General features: G+C 37.5%; 1 protein-coding gene across 3 annotated transcripts in view; it reads left to right on the top strand.

The window, feature by feature from the left end:
* APOOL (apolipoprotein O-like) overlaps positions 1 to 11,183 on the top strand; it is a 123,967-nt gene that overhangs the window by 31,266 nt on the left and 81,518 nt on the right. The window contains exon 1 of one of the 3 annotated variants that reach the window (XM_015558411.1): positions 9,474 to 9,578. The exons of the other annotated variants lie outside the window; for them this stretch is intronic. Coding sequence (XP_015413897.1) covers positions 9,531 to 9,578 — 48 coding nt within the window. The 5' untranslated portion in view covers positions 9,474 to 9,530. Of the gene's footprint in view, positions 1 to 9,473; positions 9,579 to 11,183 lie in introns of those variants that run through there. 3 annotated transcript variants of the gene reach the window in all.

Here is an 11,183-nt window from a genome sequence, read left to right as displayed (position 1 = left end):
TGTATATATATATATATGAAAGCTTAAGTGACCTTTAGACTGAAGGACCAGAATGACTGGACGACTGGCCAGTAGCTATGACATTCACTGACCCAGACCTTGCTGCTGGGGCCCTGACAGCCTTGAATCTGGTTCACCTGCACCCGAACCCAGACAGGAGGGAGGAGGGAGCCTGATTCCTCTGAGAATCGGCCATTGTTTAGCTTGCTGCTGGGGACATGACAGCCCCAAATCTGATTCACCTGCACCCGGACCCAGACAGGAGGGAGTCCAATTCCTCGCAGAATCAGCTGTGCCTTAGTTTGCTGCTGGGGCCCTGACCCCCCCGAATCTAGTTCACCTGCACCCCAGACCCAGACAGGAGAGAGAAGGAAGCCTGATTCCTCGTGGAATTGGCGATTGGTTAGCTTGCTGCTGGGGCCAACCTCCTGCAGTCCCTCCCCCTGGCTGGCCAGCCCCCCGATTGGCCCCAATCGCCAGCCAGGCCGAGGGACCCCACCTATGCTCAAATTCATGCACCAGGCCTCTAGTAATATAATATATGCCTATAACTCAGCTTCAATCATTTTCTAGTTTAGGCCTATCTTGTTTCATCTCTACCCAATATCTGTATTATTTGAAGCAAATTCCAGGTATATTTCATCTGTAAAAATATCAGTTTATATCTTTTAAAAAACTGGAACTCCTGAGAAAATATTATTACATATGGAGTATAAATTATCAGTAAGGCATTAATATCATGTATTTAGTCAATGTTAAAATATCACTGATGTGTTGTAATTTTTTAAAGTTCATTTTTAAAATTCTGGATCCAAATAGTATCCATACATTGCAGTTTATTGATTTTAAGTCTCTTAAGTCTCTCTCCATCGCTCTTTATTTATTGAAGAAATCAGGTCATGTCATTTGCCCTATTGACTTTACAAATTCTTGAATTTTCTTATTGAATTCCCATGGTGCCATTTGACAATTTTCTCTGTGTTTTATACATTTTTTTTTTATCATGATAATATAAGATAATCAACTGGTAAGGTTGATTAAATACCAGCATGTTTAAATATCTTATTCTACAATATACATGCAGCATTTTAATAGTAAAATGCCTACACTGCCACCAATAATATAATTATTGAAAAGTTTTAAGTTTTCATTATTGTTTTTGCTATTTTTTTTATCCTTTATGTATAGCCTATTAGGGATGGACAACTAGTTGTCTGTAAATGCACTTTGAATTGTTCCTGTCTCCACATTGATCATTGTCTCCACATGGTTTGTTTTCCTTTTCTTTTTAGGGCTTACCTTTTAAAATTATAATTTTGTTCTATACTTAACACAGGACCCTTGATTTAATAAAATAATTTTGCTACATGGTGTTACATCACTAAAGCAAAACTAATTATTAGGACTATTTATAGATTAGTATACAATAAATATATTCTCATTATTACAAAACAGTGAACAAAAATTCTTATAGATGAGAACGTTACATTTCAATTCTGTTAGTAAAGAAGGGAAAACTCATATGTTTATGTTCCCAAGTGAAGCTGAAAAAGTTAATGCCATGTCTTTTTATTTACCTCTCATACTATGAACAAGTGTCCATTTTGTAGTCTGTAATGCTATGTTTTTCACTTTTTTTGTGTGTGAGGTATATTGTTTAAAGTATTACTTATGTCCCCCTTTTCCCCCATTGACCTCTCCCACTCTGCCCCAGCGCCCCAACCCCAGGCCTTCACCACACTATTGTCTATGTCCATGGGTTATGCATATACGCATATGATTCATTTCTCAATCTGTTCATGCTTCCATGTCTCTGCATCTATTTTGCTAGTTAATTTTGTTCATTCGATTCCACATACTAGTATAAATGAGTCATGTGATACTTGTCTTTCCCTGACTGGCTTATTTCACTTAGCATAGTACTTTCTAAGTTGTTCCTTGCTGTCTTAAAGGTAAGAGATCTTTTTTTTAGAGCTGCATAGTATTCCATTGTGTAAATGTACCCAGTCCAAGTTTTGTTCATCAGTTTATGTTGTTCATTAGAATTGACATATGAGTGATATCATGTAATATTCATCTTTCTCTGACTAGCTTATTTTGCTTAGCATAATGCTCTCCAGGTCCAACCATGTTGTTGCAAATAGTGAGTTATTTCTTTTTAACAACTCAGTAGGATTTCATTGTATAGATGTACCACAGGTTTTTAATCCACTCATCTGCTGATGGGCACTCAGGCTATTTCCAAATCTTAGCTATTGTAAATTGTGCTGCTATGAACATAAGGGTGCATATATTCTTTCTGATTGGTATTTCTGGTTTCTTGGGATATATTCCTAGAAGTGGAATTACTGGGTCAAATGGGAGTTCCATTTTTAGTTTTTTGAGGAAACTCCATACTGTTTTCCACAGTGGCTGCAGCAGTGTGCACTTCCACTAGCAGAGCACAAGCGTTCCTTTTTCTACAAATCCTCACCACACGGGTTGTTTCTTGATTTGTTGATGATAGCCATTTTGACAGGTGTGAGAAAATACCTCATTGTCATTTTGATTTGTATCTCCGGGATGATTAGTGTCTTTGGGCATGTTTTCATATGTCTCTTGGCCTTTTGTATGTCCTCTTTCAAAAGGGGTCTATTTAGGTCCTTTGTCCATTTTTGATTGGGTTGTTTATCTTTCTTTTGTTAAGTTGTATGAGTTCCCTATAAATTTTAGAGATTAAACCTTTATTGGATATAACATTGACAAATGTGTTCCCCCCTGCAGTGGGCTCTCTTATTGTTGATGGTTTCTTTTGCTGTGTAGAAGCTTTTTATTTTAATGTAGTCCCATTTTTTTATTGTCTCCTTAGCTTCCATTGTCCTAGGACCTGTATTGGTAAAGATATTGCTATGAATATTTTGCTTCCTATCGAGTCTTCTAAGATTTTTATGGTTTCCTGTCTTACATTTAAGTCCTTTATTCCTTTTGAATTTATTTTCGTGAATGGTTTGAGTTAGTGATCTAGTTTCATTTTTTTTTGCATGTATCTGTCCAATTTTTCCAACCCCATTTATTAAAGAGAATGTCTTAACTCCATTGTATGCTCTTGCCTCCTTTGGCAAATATTAATTGAGCATAATGGCTTGGGTCGATTTCTGGGTTCTTTGTTCTTTTCCATTCGTCTATATGTCTGTTCTTGTGCCAGTACCAGGCAGTTTTGAGAACAGTGGCTTTGTAATACAACTTGATATCTGGTATAGTTATGGCCTTCACTTTAGGGTCTTTTTTGTCAGATATAAGTATTTCTACCTCAGCTTTTTTTTTTCATTTCCATTTGCCTAAAATTTTTTTTTTTCCCATTCCTTCACTATCAGTCTGTGTGAGTCCTTTGTCCTGAGGTGGGTCTCTTGTAGAAAGCAAATATATGGGTCATGTTTTCTTATATATTCAACTACCCTGTGTCTTTTGTTTAGAGCATTTAGTCCATTTATATTTAAGGTTATTATAGATAGGTACTTGTTTCTAGCCATTTTTATTCTTTATGCCTGTGTTCCTTTTTCCCTATTTCTTCTTTTTATGGCAATCTCTTTAGCATTTCTTGCTTTGCTTGCTTGGTGGTAATAAATTCTCTTATTCATTTTTGTCTGTGAAGCTCCTGATTTCCCCTTCAATTATACCTTTCTGGGTATAGTATTCTTGGATTCAGTCCCTTGCTTTGTATCACTTTGTAATTTCATTTCATTCCCTTCTGGCCTGATGTGTTTCTGTTGAGAAATCATTTGATAATCTAATGGGAGATCCCTTGTAGGTAACTTAGTGTCTTTCTCTCGCAGTCTTTAAGATTCTTACTTTGTTGTTGATGTTTGCCAATGTAATTATGATGTGTCTTGGTGTGGGTTTTTGGGGGTTCATCTTGTTTGGGACTCCGTGTGCTTCTTGGACTTGTGACTTTTTTCTTCCCCAAATCAGGGGAGTTTTCTGTTGTATTTCTTCAATCGGGTTTTGTATTCCTTGCTCAGCTTCCTCTCTTTCTAGCACCCTATAATGCAGATGTTGTTTCATTTCTTGTTGTCCCAAAGCTCCCTTAAGCTCTCCTCCTGCTTTTTAAGTTATTTTTTTTTTCAGTTGCTGCTCTGCTTGGGTTTGTTTTTCTACCTTGTGTTCTAGCTTGCCGATGCGGTCCTCAGATTTTTCTAGTCTACTATTGAAGCATTCCATTGTGTTCTTTATTGTACCTATGTCATTCTTTATTTCCTCCTGATTCCTTTTGATGTCAGTGAAATTCTCATTCAGCTCCTTCTAATTCTCATTGAGTTGTGCGTTTTTGTCATCCAGAAGTTTGAGCATCCTTTTAACCATTACTCTGAATTCTTTCTCTAGCAAATTACTTGCCTCCATTTCATTTAATTCCTTTTTCTGGTGATTTCACTTTTTCTTTCTTTTGGGGATTGTTTCTTTGTTTCCCCATTTTTGCTCTAATGTTTTAATTGTTTCTATGTCTGAGATCCAACTGCTTTGCTACCTCAGTTCTTTTGGGGGTGGTGCTATGTAGTTGGTGATTTTTGGGACCCAGTGGTGCAGTCTCTCAGATCTCCTGAGCTGGGTATTCTAGTGGAGCCTCCTACTTGAACTATTTGGGTTCTCCTGATATAGTTGGGTCTTGAATGTTAGTTTCTCATTCATGGAAGAAGTCTCATCACTGGTTGTCTGATGGTGTGATTCACCCCCAGCCTCTTTATGCAAGCTATTGTGGATGTGCTCATGGATCTGGCTCTTGTGAAAGGGTTGCTTGAGTTCTCACTGGTGTGGGTTCATTGTCAGATCCCAGAGTCCACAGCCTGGGAGGAAGGGGTCTTGGGGCCTGAGGATCAAGTCATGTGACTCTGGCCAGTGTTGTGTGACTGTTCCTGGGGTAGCGATACTCTGCAAGTCACTGCGAGGGTTTCGGACTCCATGACAGTGGGAAGGCAGCTCTCTCGTAGTCTGTGGATGAGGCAGTTAGACTCTGGCCAGGGTAATTTCACTCTGAGAATCCCTCAGGGATCCAGGAGCCAGTGGCTGGGGATGCGGGAATATCGGAGTCTATGGCTGAAACAGTGCGACCTTATCCAGGGAGGCAAGCCATTAGTAGCTCACTGAGGGGTCCAGAAGCTGGCAGCCCAGGAGGGGGAAGTCTCAGTTTGTACTGAGGGAGCCATGCGCCCTTAGTTGGAGAGGCATGTGCCCAGCAGCAGCTCACGGAGGGTCCCAGAAGTCGCCTGCCAGGGCAGTGGGCTTGTGGTGCCCACATGCTAGAGCGGGGTGACTGCTGTGTCTAGAAGCCAGCAGCTGGGGAGGGGCAAGTCACGATTTCTGCTGAGGGAACCATGCACCCTTGGAGGTGGATATACTGGGGTCTGCAGGTCAGCGGGTGAGGCAGCATGACTTTGACTAGAGTGGCTGCAGGATCCCAGGCAGTGTCCAAGGACAGTCTTGGTGGTGGTGAGGCTGGGTTCCTAGTGGGGGCTGCTCTCCCCTTCAAGATGTCATGGTCTCCTTGCCCAAGCCCCTCAGCCCAGGGAGTGCCCACAACAGTGGAAAGTGGCTCCCCCTTCAGGAGAGTCTGGTTTGTCAGCCCTGATACTCCTGCAGGATCTAACTGTCCCTCACTCACATGCACACACCACACATACCCCTTTCACTCCCTCACTCATTCACAACCTCTTCCTCACTGCCGCCCTGCCAGCCTCCATCTTTCTGTGAGGTTTTGATTTTTTAATACCCCCCAATCTGATACTTTTAAAATATCTGATTTGATTTTAGGGGTTGGCATTTTTTTTTTCTCTTAGAGGCCAGGTAGCATAAATATATTAGGCTTTGCAGAACACAAAAGGTCACATATTCTTCTTTATGTGTTTATTTTTGTTTTTATAAGTAAGTAAATATTTTTTAAAGTTATAGTTCAGAGTCCAGACTAGATTTAACCCAGAGCTGTAGTTTACCAATCCCTATTAAAAATTTTTAGTGTGGTATACAATCAGCTGCCTCACTTTGGATAGCGATGCCTTCTTCATAAGTAATAACTGGTGTTTTGAAAAGGCCTGAGTGAGACAAAGTGCCTGCTTTCTTTCCATCAAAATCTTGGCCTTCTTTTAAGAAACACTAAGTATATATTTTACTGTGATTATGATTCTCTCTAGGGCCTGATTAACATGAAATACATGTGAGAATAAAAATGGAGAGTAAACAGCGACTTAACAAATTTATCCAGCAATCAAAAGGAATGGAAGCTCTTTTCACATATTTAACCCCCAGGATACTAATAAAAAGAAAGGCATTTCCCCCTTTTTCAGATATATTACTTGAGACTCTAAGATAGCACTGTCCAGTAGAAATTTCTTTAGTAGTTGAATTATTGTATATCTATACTCTACAATATGCTGTAGAGCACTTGAAATGGGGCTAGTGTGACTGACTAAAGAACTAAGTTTTAAAACTTTATTCATTTTCATTAATTTGAATTTAAATAACCGCATGTACCAAGTATTTACCATATTGAGCTGCATAACTCTAAGAGATTAAGTAAATTGCCCAGATTTAGACCATATATTTCACAATTTCAAGTTAAAACCAGGTCTGCACAACTTCTAAACTCATGTTTTTTCCATTATGCCACACTGCCTCATCAGTAAAAGTCAAGGTGTCTTGGCCATTGTGGATAATCCTGCAGTGACCATAGAGATAAATATACCTTTATGAATATATGTTTTAAATTTTCAGGTAGATACTCAGAAGAGGGATTGTTGGGGCATACGGTATCTCTTTTCTTAATTTGTTAAGGAACCTCTATATTGTTTTTCATAGTGGCTGTACCAGTTTATATTCCCACCAGCAGTGAATGAGGGTTCCTTTTTCTCCACAATCTCTCCACACTTGATATTACTTGTCTTGTTGATAATGGCCACTCTAACAGGTGTGAGGTGGTATCTCATTGTAGTTTTGATTTTCATTTCCCTAATACAGTGGTTCTCAACCTTGGCTGCACATTAGAATCACCTGGGAATCTTTTTAAAATCCTGATTTCTGGGTCTCATCTTCCGGAAATTCTGTTTGTTACTAATGTTGTGGCCCCACCCCATAACAAAGAAACAGAACTTCTGGAGGATGAGGCCCAGAAATCAGGTTGAGAACCACTGCCCTAATAGCTAGTGAAGTTGAGCCTCTTTTCATGTATCTGTTGGCCATTTGTATGTCTTCTTGGGAGAGCTGTCTCTTCAGGTCCTCTGCCCATTTTTAAGTTGGATTCTTTGTTTGTTTGGTGCTGAGTTGTATGAGTTCTTTATATATTTTAGATATTAACCCATTGTCAGAGCTGTAGTTTGCAAATAACTTCTCTCATTTGGTTGGTTGCCTTTTTGTTTTGTAGGTTTCTTTTGCTGTGCAGACTTTTTTAGTTTGATATAGTCCCATTCATTTATTTTTGCCTTTACTTCCCTTGCCTTTGGGGTCAAATTATAAAATCCTCTTTAAGATCAAGGTCCACAGTTTTGGACCTATGTTTTTCTCTATGTAATTTATACTTTCAGGTCTTATATTTAGGTCTTTGATCCTTTTTTAAGTTAATTTTTATACATGGGGACAAATTGTAATCTACTTTCATTCTTTTGCATATGGCTTTCCAATTTCCCTAGCACCACTTATTTATTTTTTAAGTAGCTTTGTATTGGTTTTGATTTTAGAGAGGGAGGCAGGGGAGAGAGAGAGAGGAGAGAAAGATGAGAGATGAGAGAGAAACATCGATCAGTTCCCTCCTGCATGCAACCCTGGCTGGGGACTGAACCTCCAACCTGGGCATGTGCCCTGACCAGGAATCGAATTGGCAACCTTTTGGTGCATGGAATGGCCCTCAACCAACTGAGCCACACTGGCCAGGGCCCCAGCACCATTTCTTAGGAGCACTGGCTTTTTTGACTTTCTCTGAATGGCGTATTTCACTCAGCATAATATTCTCCAGGTCCATTGATGCTGTCATAAATGGTAAAAAAATCCTTATTTTTTATAGTTGCATAGTATTCCATTGTGTAATTATATCATGCTGTATTGATTACTGTTGCTCTGTAGTATATTTTGAAGTCAGGTAGTGTGATTCCTCCAGCTTATTTCTTTTTACTCAGCATTGTTTTGGCCACTCAGGGTCTTTTGTGGTTCCACACAAATCTGATGTATTTTTGTTTTGTTCTATTTATTGAAAAAAATACCATTGGGATTTTAATGAAGATTGGTTTAAATGTTAATTTGGCCATTTTAATTATGTTGATTCTTCTAGTCCATGAACACGGAATATCTTTCCATTTTATTGTGTCTTTTTCAATCTCTTTTAATAATGCCTTTTAGTTTTCAGTATGTAGGTCCTTTACATCCTTTGCTAAGTTTATTCCTAGGTATTTTATTCTTTTTGTTGCAATTGCAAAAGGAATTTTTTTCATTTCTCTTTATGGTATTTTATTTTTATTATATAGGAATGTAGTGGATCTTTGTACATTGGTTTTCTATACTGCTACTTTACTGTATTTGTTTATTGGTTCTAATATTTTTGTAGTGTTTAGGGTTTTCTATATAAAGATTTATGTCATCTGCAAAGAGTAACAATTTTACTTCTTCATTCTCTATTTGGATACCTGTTATTTCTTTCTCTTGGTTGATTGCTCTTGCTAGGATTTCTAACACTATGTTGAATAAGAGTGGTAGGAGTGGCCATCCTTTTCTTGTTCCTGATCTTAGACTAAAAGCTTTTAGTTTTCACCATTGAGTATGATGTTAGCTGAGGGTTTGTCACAAATGTCCTTTATTATGTTGAGATACTTTTCTTCTGTACACTTTTGGTTGGGTGTTTTAATCATAAATGGATGGTGTATCTTATCACATGCTTTTTCTGCATCTGTTGATAACATCATATGATTTTTATCTTTTGTTTTGTTCATGTGGTGAAATCCATTGATAGATTTGCATATGTTGAACCATCCTTGTGCCCTTGGAATGAACCCCACTGGATAGTGATGTATTATTTTTTAATTTTATTCAATTTTAATTGTATTCAATTTGCTAGTATGTTGTTTAGGATTTTTGCATTTGTATTTATCAGAGATATGACTTTGTAGTGGTTTTTTGTTTGTTTGTTTTTGTGTGTTTTTTTTAGTGTGTTATCCTTGCCAGGTTTTGGTATTGGGGATATGTTGGCCTCATAAAATGTGTTAGGAAATATTGCTTCTTTAATTTATGAAACAGTTTGAGAAAGGTATAAAATCTTCTTTGAATGGTTGGTAGATTTCACTAGTGAAGCCATATGGTTGTGGACTTTTACTTTTGGGGAAGTTTTTGATGGTTCTTTCAATTTCCTCACCGTTTATCTTTCTATTTAGATTTTCCAGTTCTTCCTGTTTCAGGATAGGAATGTTATGTAAATAACCACTGTGTCCTTCCATAGATGATGGATAAAGAAGTGGAACATATATACAACGGAATACTACTCAGCCATAAGAAAAGATGAAATACTACCATTTGCAACAACAAGGATGGATCTTAAGAATATCATGCTTAGTGAAATAAGTCAGACAGAAAAAGTTAAGAATGACATTATTTTACTCAGCCTGGATAATTGAAAGCAACAAATAAACAAGCAAACATAAACTCATTAACACAGATAACAGTATGCTGTTACCAGTGGGAAGTGGTTTTGAGGGATAATAAAGGGTAAAAGAGTTCAAATATATGGTGACTGAAGATTTGACTTTGGAAGTAGAGCACACAATACAATATACAGATGTTGTATCATAGAGTTGTACATTTGAAACCTATATAATTTTTGGAACCAATGTCACCCCAGTAATTTTTATTTTAAAAAATAATAAAAAGTGTATATGGAAAAAAAAAAACAGTCAAGGTGAATGAACCCTGTCCGCATGAGTAGAAAATGTAGCAAAGATACTTAGGCATTTTTAAGCTATATTATCTTTTTAGCCTACAGTTTAGTTAATCAACCCTGACTCTGGACCACTAGATCATAATTACCAAGTAGTACCTATGAGTTTTTTATAGTCTACATTTATTATTATTACATTATGCAAAGTAAGATGATTATACTCTGAGAACATTAGCGTGTTGAAAAATTTTCAGGTATTAGTATATGTCAAAAGTGGTTTTTTTTTAATATATTTTATTGATCTTTTACAGAGAGGGAGAGGGATAGAGAGTTAGAAACATCAATGGGAGAGAAACATCGATCAGCTGCCTCCTGCACACTTTCTACTGAGGATGTCTCCGCAACCAAGGTACGTGCCCTTGACCGGAATCGAACCTGGGACCCTTGAGTCCACAGGCCAACGCTCTATCCACTGAGCCAAACCAGTTAGGGCAAAAGTGTTTTTATTATATCTAAGGAGTAAGGTCTAATCAGGTGTTTCAGAAATAGTTTATAAATGTTATAAGAATTGACATTGTTCAGATAATCATTTCAGGGCTTTATTACCTAAATTTCCCAAGTACCAGGGAGAGCATTATTGCTGGCATCAGTTTTAATATGCTATTTATTGACACCTGACATAGGTATGGAGTGGAAATCTTGTTATTTGATTAGTAAATACCTACTGGATATAAGAAATAAAAAATGATGTCTTGGGAAGGCATGCCTAGATAAATCATTATGTGATACTATATGTGCTAGTGGGAGGCTTGAAGAGGGAAAAAGTGGACAAATTTTCTCTGATTAGTATTGAGTCTTCATTTTACTCTGTATTTCTGGAATCTCAGTTTAAATCAGAGTCATGCCTAGTTTAAACAGGAAATTATTTAATTAGTTCCTGTAGCTTTCTTTACTCCACTCAGAAAATATTGAAAAATGTTTCAGGAATGAAATATAGGCACTATTAGAGAACGTTTAGAAATTTTTGGCCAGGATTTCTTCCAGTTCTGCACAATTACACTTGCATGTAAGCCAAAGAGACCTCTTCTCTCTGGATGTTCTTTATTGATTTCAGCAAGTCTTCTTTCCCTTCTAAAGAATCAAGATCTTAAAATATTTGTTCCCTGGAAAGCTTTTCATTTGGCCTGTTGGATATGTAGTTTTGGGAAATTACTTTGGTACTTGAATAAACACTGGAATACTTCGTTCTTAGATCCTGTAATTTTCCTGCATTTTAAATTCAAATCAAATTATATAAAGAACACAG

Source organism: Myotis davidii, unplaced genomic scaffold (assembly GCF_000327345.1).
Source record: "Myotis davidii unplaced genomic scaffold, ASM32734v1 scaffold652, whole genome shotgun sequence".
Classification (NCBI taxonomy): Eukaryota; Metazoa; Chordata; class Mammalia; order Chiroptera; family Vespertilionidae; genus Myotis; species Myotis davidii.
Note: the sequence above shows the minus strand (reverse complement) of the source record. Positions and strands in the feature narration are given on the sequence as shown.